Genomic DNA, 17,302 nt, shown 5'->3' with positions numbered 1-17,302 from the left:
TTGGAGTTTCCTTCATTAAACAGTTTAAAATCACATTACATAATTTCACAAATAGTTTAATCTTTACTCATTCATTTTATACAACAATTAGATGCAAGCCTCACAACTGAGACGCTTGTATAAACAAGGTTATGGTAATATTATGGATGTATGTTATGGATGTATTGTCTCTCATGAGTTTCACAAAATTGTACAAAACAGACCAGTTCGTAGTTGGCTACTAGACCGACCGTTTATACATTCTCCAGAACATGAATGTTGTTCAGTTCTAAAGTTCTGTGAGGTGGAAGAAGTTCCTTTGTTCTCTCTGTGAAACCTTTTCTCCTATACTGTCTGGCCATGAGGAAGAGAGTCTCCTCCAGGAATGTACGATCTGAGATAACAGCAGCCTGGGTGTAGGCGAGAGAGAGAGGGGGAAGACACGCTATACCCAAAGAGGGCCACGTCATGACAACTGTATATGGAACACAGTCTAGTGTTAAGTGTTCCTATAGCCATGGTATACATAGGTTGTGTCCTGAGGGAGTTCACAGTTTGGGGAGAATCAGGACGTAGACATAGTAGTACAGCTGAAGAGCAGGCCAGGATTTCCTGGCTGCCCTCCTGTCCTGTTATAATGTAAGGTCCCATCCCCTGAGAGTTGCTCTTAGGCATCAGTGCAGACCTGTTCAGTGCAGACCTGTTCAGAGCAGACCTGTTCAGAGCAGAACTGTTCAGTGCAGACCTGTTCAGTGCAGACCTGTTCAGTGCAGACCTGTTCAGAGCAGACCTGTTCAGTGCAGACCTGTTCAGAGCAGACCTGTTCAGAGCAGACCTGTTCAGAGCAGACCTGTCCAGTGCAGACCTGTTCAGTGCAGACCTGTTCAGAGCAGACCTGTTCAGAGCAGACCTGTTAAGTGCAGACCTGTTCAGTGCAGACCTGTTCAGAGCAGACCTGTTCAGAGCAGACCTGTTCAGAGCAGACCTGTCCAGTGCAGACCTGTCCAGTGCAGACCTGTTCAGTGCAGACCTGTTCAGAGCAGACCTGTCCAGTGCAGACCTGTTCAGTGCAGACCTGTTCAGTGCAGACCTGTTCAGTGCAGACCTGTTCAGAGCAGACCTGGCTGTTGGTAATCGGAACACAAACTGTCCTGTGATGTAGCAGCAGCCAGATGCCCCTGCCCTCGTCACCACCAACTTCAAATCAAATTGTATTGGGCACATACACACAGTTAGCAGATGTTATTGCGAGTGTAGCAAAATGATTGTGCTTCTAGATCCGACAGTGCAGCAATATCTAACAAGTAATCTAACAATTCCATAACAACTACCTAATACACATACAGTAAATCTAAGTAAATGAATGGAATAAGAATATATAAATTAAAATATATGGATGAGCAATGACAGAGCGGCATGAGCAAGATGCAATTAATTGTATAAAATACAGTATATACATATGAGATGAGTAAGGCAAGATATGTAAACATTATTAAAGTGGTATTATTAAAGTGACTAGTGATCCATTTATTAAAGTGGCCAATGATTTCAAGTCTGTATATAGGCAGCAGTCTCTCTGTGTTAGTGATGGCTGTTTAACAGTCTGATGGCCTTGAGATAGAAGCTGTTTTTCAGTCTCTCGGTCTCAGCTTTAATGCACCTGTACTGACCTCACCTTCTGGATGGTTGCTGGGTGAATAGACAGTGGCTCGGCTGGTTGTTGGTGCTGTAGGTGTCCTGTAGTTTGCCCCCAGTGATGCGTTATGCAGACCGCGCCACCCTCTGGAGAGCTCTGTGGTTGTGGGTAGTGCAGTTGCCGTACCAGGCGGTGATACAGCCAGACAGGATGCTCTCAGTAGTGCACCTGTAAAGGTTTGCGAGGGTTTTAGTTGACAAGACAAATTTCTTCAGCCTCCTGAGGTTGAAGAGGCTCTGTTGCACCTTCTTCACCACGCTGTCTGTGGGGGTGGACCATTTCAGTTTGTCCGTGAAGGGTACACCAAGGATCTTAAAACGTTCCACTTTCTCCACTGCTGTCCCATCGATGTGGATGGGGGGGTGCTCCCTCTGCTGTTACCTGAAGTCCTCGATCATCTCCTTTGTTTTGTTGACATTGAGTGAGAGATTCCTTTCCTGACACCACACGCCGATAGCCCTCACCTCCTCTCTGTAGGCTGTCTCGTCGTTGTTGGTAATCTTTTTATTTTAATTTTAATTTTTCTCCCCAATTTCGTGGTATCCAATTGTTTTAGTAGCTACTATCTTGTCTCATCGCTACAACTCCCGTACGAGCTCGGGAGAGACGAAGGTTGAAAGTCATGCATCCTCCGATACACGACCCAACCAAGCCGCACTGCTTCATAACACAGTGCACATCCAACCCGGAAGCCAGCCGCACCAATGTGTCGGAGGAAACACCGTGCACCTGGCAACCTTGGTTAGCGTGCACTGCGCCCGGCCCGCCACAGGAGTCGCTGCTGCGCGATGAGACAAGGATATCCCTACCGGCCAAGCCCTCCCATAAACCGGACGACGCTAGGCCAATTGTGCGTCGCCCCACGGACCTTCCGGTCATGGCCGGTTGCGACAGAGCCTGGGCGCGAACCCAGGGTCTCTGGTGGCACAGCTGGCGCTGCAGTACAGCGCCCTTAACCACTGCGCCACCCGGGAGGCCCCGTTGTTGGTAATCAAGCCCACTACGTTGTGTTGTCTGCAAACTTGATGATTGTGTTGGAAGCGTGCATGGCCACGCAGTCATGTGTGCACAGGGAGGACGTGAGGGGGGCTGAGCACGCACCTTTGTCGGGCCCCAGTGTTGAGGATCAGCGAAGGGGTGCACAGGGAGGACGTGAGGGGGGCTGAGCATGCACCTTTGTCGGGCCCCAGTGTTGAGGATCAGCGAAGGGGATGTTGTTTCCTACCTTCACCACTTGGGGGCAGGACCCAATTGCACAGGGTTGGGTTCAGGGCCTCAAGCTTAATGATGAGCTTGGAGGGTACTATGGTGTTGAATGCTGAGCTATAGTCAATGAATAGCTGGATAGGGCAGTATGCAGTATGATGGTGATTTTATCGTCTGTGGATCTATTGGGGCGGAAAGCAAATTGAAGTGGGTCTAGGGTGACAGGTAAGGAACATATCCCAGTCATCCCAGTGATCAAAACCATCTTAAGAGTGGATTCCGATTGGTCAGACCAGCGTTGAAAAGTCCTTAGTATTAGTACTTCCTGTTTGAGTTTCTGCCTATAGGAAGAGAGGAGCAAAATGGAGTCGTGGTCAGATTTGCCAATAGGAGGGTGGGAGATGACCTTGGATGCATTGTGGAAGTTAGAGTAACAGTGATCCAGTGTTTTTCCAGCTACAGTCGATATAATGATAGAATTTATTGAGCCTTGTTCTCAAATTTGCTTTGTTAAAATCCCCAGCTACAATAAATGCAGCCTCAGGATATATGGTTTCAAGTTTGCATAGAGTCCAGTGATGTTCCTTGAGGGCCGTCGTGGTATCAGCTTGAGGGGGAATATACACAGCTGTGACAATAACTGAAGAGAATTCTCTTGGGAGATAATACGGTCGGCATTTGACTGTGAGGAATTCTAGGTCAGGTGAACAAAAGGACTTGAGTTCCTGTATGTTGTTACAATTACACCATGAGTCGTCGATCATGAAACATACACCACCGCCCTTCTTCTTCCCGGAGAGATGTTTATTTTGGTCGGCGCAAGACACAAAGAATCCAGGTGGCTGTACCGTCTCCGACTGCAAATCCCGAGAGAGCCATGTTTCTGTGAGACAGAGTATGTTACAATCCCTGCTGTCCTTCTGGAAAGCAACCCTTGCCCTGTGAGCTCACCAAGTAATTTGGTGTCACTCTAAAGCGGAAAGGTGGAATAAACAAGTCAGGAGTAGGTTTTCTTGATTGAACACAGTTCTCTATTGAGGGACTTCTGTCAATACAAACACTCCAACACAATCAATGAGAATCTCCCAAGGAAAAACGCATCTTCTTCTTCAGATGAAACAGGAACACAAGACGATTATCTTTAAACTATAACAAACATCACGGGTTTATCACCATCTTAATGGTTCTTCGAGGATAGCGCCCCTCTCTTGGTGGCCATTCTCCAGAGATCCAAAAGATACGTCCTCTCCTTTAGTGGAGCAACCACTCTTATTCTTTCTTTTTCCTCTCCTCTCTGCTGGTTCCCTCCTCTCTCTCGTAGGGGAAAGAGAATATTTCATTAGTACCGTCAGCTGTGCTTAATTGCCTCTGGTCACCTTGACTCACATGCCTGGTTGGGCTACTATCCGTGAGCCCAGCCTGCCCTTTGGTGGACCTTCCACACCTGATTTCGTCGACCTTGTTATCTAGAGACTGGACATTAGTGAGTATCATACTCGTAAGAGGTGGGTGGTGTGCGCGCCTCCGAAGTCTGACCAGAAGACCGCTCCATCTTCCACTTCTCCAGCGACGTTGTTTTGGGTCAGCCTCTGGAATAATTTCAAATGCCCTGGGTGGTTCGGACAAAGGATCCGCTTCGGGAAAGTCGTATTCCTGGTCGTAGTGCTGGTAAGTTGATGTCACTCTGATATCCAATAGTTCTTCCCGGCTGTATGTAATGACACTTAAGATTGTCTGTGCTAAAAATGTAAGTAAATAGTACATAAAAATCGAAATACTGCAAAGTCTGTCTGCGCCATCTTGACTGACAAAGAGGTTTAGCATAATGTTGCAGATACACATAGACACACACTCCCTCTCACACACGAGCGCTATACTCACACTGATAGGGACACTGATGCTCACACGTGCGTGTGCACATGCTCAAACAATTCATCACTCATCCTATCACACTGCTACTACACTACTACTACTACTACTGAAAGAGCTGCAAAACCTGGACCCGTACAAATCAGCTGGGCTTGACAATCTGGACCCTCTATTTCTGAAACTATCTGCCACCATTGTCGCAACCCCTATTACCAGCCTGTTCAACCTCTCATATCGTCTGAGATCCCCAAGGATTGGAAAGCTGCCGCAGTCATCCCCCTCTTCAAAGGGGGAGACACCCTGGACCCAAACTGTTACAGACCTATATCCATCCTGCCCTGCCTATCTAAGGTCTTCGAAAGCCAAGTCAACAAACAGGTCACTGACCATCTCGAATCCCACCGCACCTTCTCCGCTGTGCAATCTGGTTTCCGAGCCAGTCATGGGTGCACCTCAGCCACACTCAAGGTACTCAACGATATCATAACCGCCATTGATAAAAGACAGTACTGTGCAGCCGTCTTCATCGACCTTGCCAAGGCTTTCGACTCTGTCAATCACCATGTTCTTATCGGCAGACTCAGGAGCCTCGGTTTTTCGGATGACTGCCTTGCCTGGTTCACCAATTACTTTGCAGACAGAGTTCAGTGCGTCAAATCGGAGGGCATGCTGTCTGGTCCTCTGGCAGTCTCTATGGGGGTGCCACAGGGTTCAATTCTCGGGCCGACTCTTTTCTCTGTGTATATCAATGATGTTGCTCTTGCTGCGGGCGATTCCCTGATCCACCTCTACGCAGACGACACCATTCTATATACCTTCGGCCCGTCTTTGGACACTGTGCTATCTAACCTCCAAACAAGCTTCAATGCCATACAACACTCCTTCCGTGGCCTCCAACTGCTCTTAAACGCTAGTAAAACCAAATGCATGCTTTTCAACCGGTCGCTGCCTGCACCCGCATGCCCGACTAGCATCACCACCCTGGATGGTTCCGACCTAGAATATGTGGACGTCTATAAGTACCTAGGTGTCTGGCTAGACTGCAAACTCTCCTTCCAGACTCATATCAAACATCTCCAATCGAAAATCAAATCAAGAGTCGGCTTTCTATTCCGCAACAAAGCCTCCTTCACTCACGCCGCCAAGCTTACCCTTGTAAAACTGACTATCCTACCGATCCTCGACTTCGGCGATGTCATCTACAAAATGGCTTCCAACACTCTACTCAGCAAACTGGATGCAGTCTATCACAGTGCCATCCGTTTCGTCACTAAAGCACCTTATACCACCCACCACTGCGACTTGTATGCTCTAGTCGGCTGGCCCTCGCTACATATTCGTCGCCAGACCCACTGGCTCCAGGTCATCTACAAGTCCATGCTAGGTAAAGCTCCGCCTTATCTCAGCTCACTGGTCACGATGGCAACACCCATCCGTAGCACGCGCTCCAGCAGGTGTATCTCACTGATCATCCCTAAAGCCAACACCTCATTTGGCCGCCTTTCATTCCAGTACTCTGCTGCCTGTGACTGGAACGAATTGCAAAAATCGCTGAAGTTGGAGACTTTTATCTCCCTCACCAACTTCAAACATCAGCTATCTGAGCAGCTAACCGATCGCTGCAGCTGTACATAGTCTATTGGTAAATAGCCCACCATTTTTCACCTACCTCATCCCCATACTGTTTTTATTTATTTACTTTTCTGCTCTTTTGCACACCAATATCTCTACCTGTACATGACCATCTGATCATTCATCACTCCAGTGTTAATCTGCAAAATTGTAATTATTTGCCTACCTCCTCATGCCTTTTGCACACATTGTATATAGACTCCCCCTTTGGTTTCTACTGTGTTATTGACTTGTTAATTGTTTACTCCATGTGTAACTCTTTGTTGTCTGCTCACACTGCTATGCTTTATCTTGGCCAGGTCGCAGTTGCAAATGAGAACTTGTTCTCAACTAGCCTACCTGGTTAAATAAAGGTGAAATAAAAATAAAAAATACTCCCACTATCACTCACACACTCACCAGCATAATAACTGACACACACGTGGTTCAGTTGGTAGAGCATGGCACATGCAATGCCAGGGTTGTGGGTTTGATTCCCATTGGGGACCAGGACAAATGAAAATGTGCGCACTCTTTACCTAAAGTCACTCTTGATAAGAGCGTCTGCTAAATGACTAAAATGTAACAGACATACACTTCTTATGTACAGGACAATCACATTCCCCAACAGGGCAAGTGCCCTGTTGGGTGACCTTAACTCACAGCAAACAACAAAACAAACACACTGAGCCAGGAAGCAATATCCCACTGTGGGCTGTTTTAATGGGACGGTTATTTCATTGGATGATTGTTCCAAAGAAACTACATTGTGTTCTTTGGCTGTCCTGGACTTTATTGCCCTTGCTGGCAAGGAGAATGAGAGCGAGAGAGATTACAAAGCATGCCTTCTGTTTATTTTGATGTAGGTCATTTGAATTTGATTGAGTCCTATTCCTTCTTAGACAAACAGACAAATTGTATTGATAATGTGAGTTGTTTGAATTGAATATTATGTTTGGTACATAGTTGTTTAGTGTTCGGATGTCTCTGTAACTTACTGGAGTGATTCCTCTCATAAAGATGGATATGCCCATTTATATTTGCATGTGCTCCATACGTTCTCCAAATCACACAACAAAAAATATATTTCTCAGATTTTGAGTATCAGTATCCAAATCTAGATCCCTCAGATGTAGGGAAATGAGGGCTCAAGCAAGCTTTTTTCCAATTGGGACGAGTCATATCGGCTCATAAAATACTGTTTACAGATGTAAGATCTTAATTTGATCACTCTTTTGTTGCTGATAATTGTTCCGCACAGCATTAAATGTAAACTTGCAGTGTATTTGAGTTAAAAATGCTTCTAAAGTTTGGAATTCCCACTTTGAAATTTCAGACTTGATTTTCCCTAACAAAAAATGTATCAACCCCTACAAAAATGGCCGTTAATTATAATCCACATTTGCTGTAGCAAACTGGTTAAAATTAACTACATGTGTTCTTACTGAGTCTCGTACTTAGGTTAGATTGTTTCTAGACCATGGTTATTGTGTATTCTGAGCCAGATCTATGTCCCTAAGCTTAAGGGAATGAGCAAGCTTCTGCTCCGATTGAGACGCGTCCCGCCAAAAAAGGGAACCTGCTTATCACTGCCGCATGTTTACCGCGACAGAGTTCCATCGCCGTGGTGCTCATCGTCGCGGCAACAGGATCCCAGCGAGGATAAATGCTGGATGGGATTAGCGATGCGGCCACCTGCCGTAGCAGTTGGCTGGGATTTGTGTGTGTGTGTGTACATACTGCTGGCAGGAGGTAGCTATGTGGGGCAGGGTAGAAGAAAGAGAAGAGGAGGGGAGAGGGGTTAAGGAAAGAGAAGGGTAGGGGAGAGTTAAACAAATATCAACACGCACCCACTCACGCAACCCTCACATACACAACAAAATACTTCCCCCCTCCCTGATTATCTAAGAAACAGAGAGGTCAGCCAATAAGGTCAAGTGCAGCTTTTAGTGCATCATTTAGTTCATCACTGCTCAGTCCCACACCAGATCCAGATGTGCATGTAAACCACAAATACACAAACACTGTATTTGCGTCATTCTCTACACAGACCCTCCGCCACTCTGTCCTGTATATTGCATTAATGCAGTTCCTCTATGTAACCTACGTGTCCTTGTGTATCTGGGACAGTGTTACAGTGTCAGTTGAGTGTAATCATTTTCAATAGGATTTGGAGGTCAGGGGTCATTTCCTTAGGGCAGGCCAGGCCACAAATCCTCTCCAATGTAAGTTGCTGCATCGGAGGCAGGAGTGAGGGGTGGACAAAAATGTGTACCTTTTCTTGGCCTAGGGCCAGATTCCGGTTGGAAATCCTGGTTGGAAGATTCCGGATTTCCTGCTGATTTCCTGCTGATTCCTGGAATCTTCCAATGAGTTTTGGGAAAGATTCTAGGGTTTTGCAACCCTAGTTGTATATTATGGAGTAGCAAGCTGTTGTGTTTAACAGGCATCTCTCACTATTTTACTGTGTTGTGTCTGTGCCTCGTTGTGTTACGTCTAATAAGGGGGTGATATCAGCAGTAGTTAATGAGGTTATCTGAGAGGAAATAAGCGTGCCACGTCTCCCTAGTGAGAGTGGGAGGATCTCATCTAATGTTGTTGGGAGAAAAGACCCAGTCCTTTCAGTATTAAGTCATAGCCACCCACACAGTTAGATCTTCTATAGCAGGGCTGTTCAATTCGGTAGCCTCAAGATATCTTGTGCTGCTGGTTTTTCATTCTTCCTCTCTTAACAAGGATTGATGGCCTGGAACACTAGGGCCGTGTTCAGCAGAAACAAACATTTTGAAATGGTGTGATAAATCGTCCGACAACAACAAACATACATTTCTGTTTCAAAAACTTGTTCTACTGTGTGCCCTACTGAACCCAACGCAGCTGGGTGAGGATAACACAGTACCACCGATGCGGCCCGCTACCATAGACTGTAGCTCTACTTCTCCATGGCCGACGTCAGTAAAACATTTAAACGTGTTAACCCTCGCAAGGCTGCCGGCCCAGACGGCATCCCCAGCCGCGTCCTCAGAGCATGTGCAGACCAGCTGGCTGGTGGGTTTACGGGCATATTCAATCTTTCCCTATCCCAGTCTGCTGTCCCCACATGCTCCAAGATGGCCACCATTGTTCCTGTTCCCAAGAAGGCAAAGGTAAATGAACTTAATGACTATCGCCCTGCAGCACTCACCTCTGTCATCTAGAAGTGCTTTGAAAGACTAGTCAAGAATCATATCACCTCCACATTACCTTCCACCCTAGACCCACTTCAATTTGCTTACTGCCCCAATAGATCCACAGACGATGCAATCACCATCACTCTTCACACTGCCCTATCTCATCTGGACAAGAAGAATACCTATGTAAGAATGCTGTTTATTGACTATAACTCAGCATTCAACACCATAGTACCCTCTAAACTCATCTCTAAGCTTGATGCCCTGGGTTTGAACCCTGCCCTGTGCAACTTGGTCCTGGACATCGTGACGGGCCGCCCCGAGGTGGTGAAGGTAGGAAACATCACCTCCACTATCCTGATCCTCAACACTGGGGCCCAACAAGGGTGCGTGCTCATCCCCCTTCTGTACTCCCTGTTCACCCACGACTGCATGGCCCAGCTCTCCTCCAACTCAATCATTAAGTTTGCAGACGACTCAACAGTAGTAGGCTTGATTACCAACGATGACGAGACAGCCTACAGGGAGGAGGTGAGGGCTCAGGGAGTATGGTGCCTGAAAAACAACCTCTCACCCAAAGTCAACAAAACAAAGGAGATGATCGTGGACTTCAGGAAACAGCAGAGGGTGCACCCCCCTATCCACATCGATGGGACCGCAGTGGAGAAGGTGGAAAGCTTCATGTTCCTTGGCATACACATCACGGACAAACTGAATTTGACCACCCACACAGACAGTGTGGTGAAGAAGGCACAACAGAGCCTCTTCAACCTCAGGAGGCTAAAGAAATTTGACTTGTCACCTAAAACCCTCACAAACTATTGAAAGCATCCTGTCAGGCTGTATCACCGCCTGGTAAGGCAACTGCACCTCCCGCAACTGCAAGGCTCACCAGAGGGTGGTGCGTCTGCCCAATGCATTACCGGGGGCAAACTACCCGCCCTCCAGGACAACTACAGCACCTGATGTCACAGGAAGGCCAAAAACATCATCAAGGACATTAACCACCCGAGCCACTGCCTGATAACCCTGCTATCATCCAGAATGTGAGGTCGGTACAGGTGCTTCAAAGCTGGGACCGAGAGACTGAAAAACAGCTTATTTCTCAAGGCCATCAGACTGTTAAACAGTCATCATTAGTACATTAGAGGCTGCTGCCAGTAAGCATAGACTAGAAATGGCCACTTTAAGGAATGGAACACTTGTCACTTTAATAAGGTTTAAATATCTGGCATAACTCATCTTATGTGTATATACTGTATTCTATTCTATTCTATACTATTCAACGGTACCTTAGTCACACAGTTATACTGTTTTCTAAACTATTCTACGGTATTTCATTTACTTATTACTTATCCCTTATCACTCATTTACATATCTTGCATTACTCATCTTTATATTTATAGAGTCTTAATTCATTCCTACTTAGATTTGTGTTTATGGGGTATACGTTGTGTAATTTGTTAGATATTACTTGTTAGAGAGCTAGAAGCACAAGCATTTCGCTACACCTTCAATAACATCTGCAAATCACGCATATGTGACCAATTAAATTTGATTTGATTTGGAATCTCTGGGCCAGGCAGTGACATTATTCAATCAATGAACTACTATTTTTCAAAAAAAAATATATTTAACCCTTATTTAACAGGTTGAGAACAAGTTCTCATTTACAACTGCAACCTGGCCAAGATAAAGCAAAGCAGTGCGACACAAACAACACAGAGTTACACATAGGATAAACAAAAGTACAGTCAATAACACAATAGAAAAATCTATATACAGCGTGTGCAAATGGAGTAAGGAGGTAAGGCAATAAATAGGCCATAGTAGCGAAGTAATTACAATTTAGCAAATTAACACTGAAGTGAGAGATGTGCAGTTGATGATGTGCAAGTAGAAATATTGGTGTGCAAAAGAGCAAAAAGTAAATAAAAACAATATGGGGATGAGGTAGGTAGTTGGGTGGGCTATTTACAGATGGGCTATGTACAGCTATGTACTATGCAGGAAAGAACCAGTATGACTACAGATCTTCAGGCTAGGATTTGAGTAGTGGTTCTTCTGAGAATAGCTTTTTACAAACTACGTCCACTATGTTTTGCTTATGCTTGTTGTTTTTTTCTATTATCGCAGTGTCACCATAAATCAGATGATTTATCAACTCGGCCTCCACAGAACTGTAACTTGCTTTTGTTATAGGCTGGTTGTGTGCTTTTGACTGACTGGTTAGTTTTCTGTGCAGGTGTTGTTCACTGACTTAATTAGAAGGATAAATTAATGCGCATATAAAGTTTCAAGATACCCAATGTTTCAGTCTAAGCTTTGATGATTTTTCCTGACTATAGATCGAAACAGCTATTGTAATAAAATCTGTTTTTTTTCCAATATCTTGGAAGCAGTGTGTTTTTTCATCAGTCACAGTATATTCCAACTTACCTGCAAGAGACTCTTGATATGTGAGTGCAACCCTTTACTAGCAACTCATTATCTTGTCCCTCTCTCCTCTTTCCCCTTCTCCCTCCCTCCACTCCCTTCTCTCCTCCCCCTCTCCAGGAGAACCCGTACCTGTGCAGTGATGAGTGTGATGCCTCCAACTCGGACCTGGCCCACCCTCCCCAGCTGATGCAGGACCGCGAGCGCACAGGCCGCATCACCTACTGGCAGACAGTTACATGGTCCCGTTACCCAGAACCCCTCTTGGCCAACATATCCCTGGCCTGGAACAAGAGCCTGGAGTTGACCGATGACATCGCCATCACCTTCGAGTACGGCCGCCCCACCATCATGGTGCTGGACAAGTCCATGGACCATGGTCGCACTTGGCAATCCTACCAGTTCTACGCCGATGATTGTCTAGATGCCTTCAACATGCCGCCGAAGCTTGTCCGTGACCTGTTGCCTGCAAATATTACCCGTGTCATCTGCACTGAGCAGTTCTCACGCTGGGTGGGGTCGAAGAACGATAAGAATGTGAAGTTCGAGGTTCGTGAGCGTTTTGCGGTGTTTGCCGGACCGAGGTTGCTCAACATGGACAGCTTGTACACGCGCATGGAGAGTATGAAGGGCTTGAGGGACTTCTTTACCTTCACTAACCTCCGGCTGAGGCTGCTCCGGCCAGCCCTGGGGGGAACGTACGTGCAGAGAGACAACCTGCTCAAGTACTTCTACGCAATCTCCAACATTGAGGTGCCCGCCAGGTAAGAGAGGGTACAATTTCGTATTTATTTACTTTTTGTACATTTTGGGGGGAGGGGGGGTGGATCAGCTTTAAAATTGGTGATAGATTGATCCAAGTTCCATCAATGTCATTTTCTGCATCACTTCATTAATATAACTCATTAATATCAAAGTGAAAACATGTTTTTAGAAATGTTTGCAAATAATCTAAAAATAAAAAATTTAAGAATCACATTTACAGTGCCTTGCGAAAGTATTCGGCCCCCTTGAACTTTGCGACCTTTTGCAACATTTCAGGCTTCATACATAAAGATATAAAACTGTATTTTTTTGTGAAGAATCAACAACAAGTGGGACACAATCATGAAGTGGAACGACATTTATTGGATATTTCAAACTTTAACAAATCAAAAACTGAAAAATTGGGCGTGCAAAATTATTCAGCCCCTTTACTTTCAGTGCAGCAAACTCTCTCCAGAAGTACAGTGAGGATCTCTGAATGATCCAATGTTTGCACGCCCAATTTTTCAGTTTTTGATTTGTAAAAAAAGTTAGAAATATCCAATAAATGTCGTTCCACTTCATGATTGTGTCCCAATTGTTGTTGATTCTTCACAAAAAAATACAGTTTTATATCTTTATGTTTGAAGCCTGAAATGTGGCAAAAGGTCGCAAAGTTCAAGGGGGCCAAATACTTTCGCAAGGCACTGTACATTGGTTATCAGACCCTTTACAAGCACCTTTGGCAATGATTACAGCCTCTAGTATTCTTGGGTATAACACTACAAGCTTGGAACACCTATATTTGGGGAGTGTCTCCCATTCTTCTCTGCATATCTTCTCAAGCTCTGTCAGGTTGGATGGGGAGTGTTGCTGCACAGCTATTTTCAAGTCTCTCCAGAGATGTTCGATCGGGTTCAAGTCCGTGCTCTAGCTGGGCCACTCAAGGACATTCAGAGACTTGTCCCGAAACCACTCATGCATTGTCTTGGCTGTATGCTTAGGGTCGTTGTCCTGTTGGAAGGTGTACCTTCGCCCAAGTCTGAAGTCCTGAGCGATCTGGAGCAGATTTTCATCAAGGATCTCTCTGTACTTTGCTCCGTTCATCTTTCCCTCGATCCTGACTAGTCTCCCAGTCCCTGCCGCTGAAAGACATTCCCACAGCATGATGCTGCCACCACAATGCTTCCCCGTAGGGATGGTGCCAGGTTTCCTCCAGCTTGGCATTCCAACTTAAAAAAGCAATTTCATCCATTTTAGAATAAGGCTGTAATTTAACAAAATGTGGAAAAAGTCAAATGATCAGAATACTTTCTAAATGCACTGTATATCTATATCTATATCTATTTTTTAATATACAATACCAGTCATATGTTTGGACACCTACTCATTCAAGGATTTTTATTTATTTGTACTATTTTCTACAATGTAGAATAATAGTGAAGACATCAAACTATGAAATAACACCTATGGAATCATGTAGTAACCAACAAAGTGTTAAAGAAATCAAAATACATTTTAGATTTTAGATTCTTCAAAGTAGCCACCCTTTGCCTTGATGACAGCTTTGAACACACTTGGCATTCTCTCAACCAGCTTCACCTGGAATGCTTTTCCAACAGTCTTGAAGGAGATCCCACATAATATGCTGAGCACTTGTTGGCTGCTTTTCCTTCACTCTGCAGTCCAACTCATCCCAAACCATCTCAATTGGGTCGAGGTCAGGTGATTGTGGAGGCCAGGTCATCTGATGCAGCACTCCATCACTTTCCTTCTTGGTCAAATAGCCCTTACACAGCCTGGAGTTGTGTTGGGTCATTGTCCTGTTGAAAAACAAATGATAGTCCCACAAGGCCAAAACAGATGGGATGGCGTATCGCTGCAGAATGCTGTGGTAGCCATACTGGTAAAGTGTGCCTTGAATTCTAAATAAATCACAGACAGTGTCACCAGCAAAGCAACCTCACACCATTACACCTCCTCCTCCATGCTTCACGGTGGGAACCACACATGCAGAGATCATCCGTTCACCAACTGCGTCTCACAAAGACACGGCGGTTGCAACCAAAAATTTGGGCTCATCAGACCAAAGGACAGATTTACACCGGACTAATGTCTGTTGCTTGTGTTTCTTCTCTTCTTCTTATTGGTGCTCTTTAGTAGTGGTTTCTTTTCAGAAATTCGACCATGAATGCCTGATTCACACAGTCTCCTCTGAACAGTTGATGTTGAGATGTGTCTGTTACTTGAACTCTGTGAAGCATTTACTTGAGCTGCAATTTCTGAGGTTGGTAACTCCAATGAACTTATCTTCTTCAGCAGAGGTAACTCTGGATCTTCCTTTCCTGTGGCGGTCCTAATGAGAGACAGTTTCATCATAGCGCTTGATTGTTTATGCGACTGCACTTGAAGAAACTTTCAAAGTTCTTGAAATTTTCTGCATTAACTGACCTTCATGTCTTAAAGTGATGATGGACTGTCGTTTCTCTTTGCTTATTTGAGCTGTTCTTGCCATAATATTGGTATTTTACCAAATAGGGCTATCTTCTGTATACCACCCATACCTTGTCATAACACAACTGATTGGCTCAAATGCATTAAGTAGGAAAGAAATTCCACAAATTAACTTTTAACACGGTACACCTGTTAATTGAAATGCATTCCAGGTGACTAACTCATGAAGTGTTTGAGAAAATGCCAAGAGTTTGCAGTGCTGTCATCAAGGCAAAGGGTGGCTACTTTGAGTAATCCAAAATAATTTCCGCAAATAACAATTAATATGCGTAGTAATGTAGGCAGTTCATGCAAAGGATTGTTACCTACCTATAACCAGGATTGTTACCTACCTATAACCAGGATTGTTACCTACCTATAACCAGGATTGTTACCTACCTATAACCAGGATTGTTACCTACCTATAACCAGGATTGTTACCTACCTATAACCAGGATTGTTACCTACCTATAACCAGGATTGTTACCTACCTATAACCAGGATTGTTACCTACCTATAACCAGGATTGCCATTAAAAATATTACATTTTTGGCAAGAAATTATTGTTTTAGGAAACAATTATTGTGATTCATTCTATATGGTCCCTAACATCCTTACCCCCTAGCAACAGATGTGGGACACACACACACACACACACCACTCCCCACCCTTCCCCCACAAACAACCACAAGCTCAGATGTTCAAGTTGTTCCATACCTGAGCCCAACTCAAGAAAGGAATTGATGTGCGAATGCATATATGCAACCGATGTGAAATGGCTAGCTAGTTAGCGGGGTGCGCGCTAATAGCGTTTCAATCGGTGACGTCACTCGCTCTGAGACCTTGAAGTAGTTGTTCCCCTTGGAGCGATGGGTAACGATGCTTCAAGGGTGGCTGTTGTCGATGTGTGCAGAGGGTCCCTGGTTCGAGCCCAGGTACGGGCGAGGAGAGGGACGGAAGCTATACTGTTACATATACATTTGTAGCTGTTTGAAAAGGCATGCAAAAATGATTATGAATGGGGAGATTTGATTAACCAATGTTAAGTCCTAGCTGATGGAGCTCAGATACATCCTCTTCCCCTGAAACACACACACGCTGGTCCCTTCGTTGTGACCATTTTACCAACCATCTCTGTGCAGTCAGACCACAATAATTTTCCCCCTCTCTGATTGTCGGAGTGTGACCCCCCTCCTCATAGGTTACTGTGTTTGCAGCACTGCTACTACCTTGGTGGGGGCTCCACACCGGCTAGGTACAAGGTCGTCAAGGTTCTCATTAGCAGCTTTGAGAAATTCCTTGTATAGTATGCTCGTCCATCAGGGGGCTTTGGCTTTGTAGGACCAACCCTGCCAGGCAGGCTCAGAATCTTGAGGGGGCGGTGCTGCTTTAGTCGGTCTCTGACCTCATTTATCTTTCCGTCTTTGCTGTGTATAGGCTACCGACAGTAGTCCGTAAAGCAGATAAGGACTTCTCCTTAGTGTACGGGTTGCTAAGGTGGGTGTCGAGGGTATAGGGTTGGGGATCGTTCCATCATGATAGGACAATAAATAAATAAACATTAAATATAATTTATTTTAAAATGTACAGTTGAAGTCGGAATTTTACATACACTTAGGTTGGAGTCATTAAAACTCGTTTTTCAACCACTCCACAAATTTCTTGTTAACAAACTATAGTTTTGGCACATCGGTTAGGATTTTTGCATGACACAAGTAATTTTTCCAACAATTGTTTACAGACATATTATTTAACTTATAATTCACTGTATCACAATTCCAGTGGGTCAGAAGTTTACATACACTAAGTTGACTGTGCCAACTTTAAACAGCTTGGAAGATTCCAGAATATGATGTCATGGCTTTAGAAGCTTCTGATTTGAGTCAATTGGAGGTGTAACGGTGGATGTATTTCAAGGCCTACCTTCAAACTCAGTGCCTCTTTACTTGACATCATGGGTATGAAAGTATCTATATCCACAGTAAAACAAGTCCTATATCGCCACTGCACCAAAACCGACATAAAAAAGCCAGACTACAGTTTGCAACTGCACATGGGGACAAAGATTGTACTTTTTGGAGAAATGTCCTCTTGTCTG

The 17,302-nt window shown here is 44.8% G+C and overlaps 1 protein-coding gene across 3 annotated transcripts in view; it reads left to right on the top strand.

The window, feature by feature from the left end:
* ntng2b (netrin g2b) overlaps positions 1-17,302 on the top strand; it is a 130,825-nt gene that overhangs the window by 17,892 nt on the left and 95,631 nt on the right. For all 3 annotated transcript variants that reach the window (XM_031802704.1, XM_031802703.1, XM_031802705.1), the window contains one exon: positions 12,088-12,731. In XM_031802704.1, the coding sequence (XP_031658564.1) occupies positions 12,088-12,731 (644 nt within the window). The remainder of the gene's footprint in view (positions 1-12,087; positions 12,732-17,302) is intronic.

Source organism: Oncorhynchus kisutch, linkage group LG23 (genome assembly GCF_002021735.2).
Source record: "Oncorhynchus kisutch isolate 150728-3 linkage group LG23, Okis_V2, whole genome shotgun sequence".
NCBI classification, from domain to species: domain Eukaryota; kingdom Metazoa; phylum Chordata; class Actinopteri; order Salmoniformes; family Salmonidae; genus Oncorhynchus; species Oncorhynchus kisutch.
This window is presented reverse-complemented; position numbering and strand designations above follow the sequence as displayed.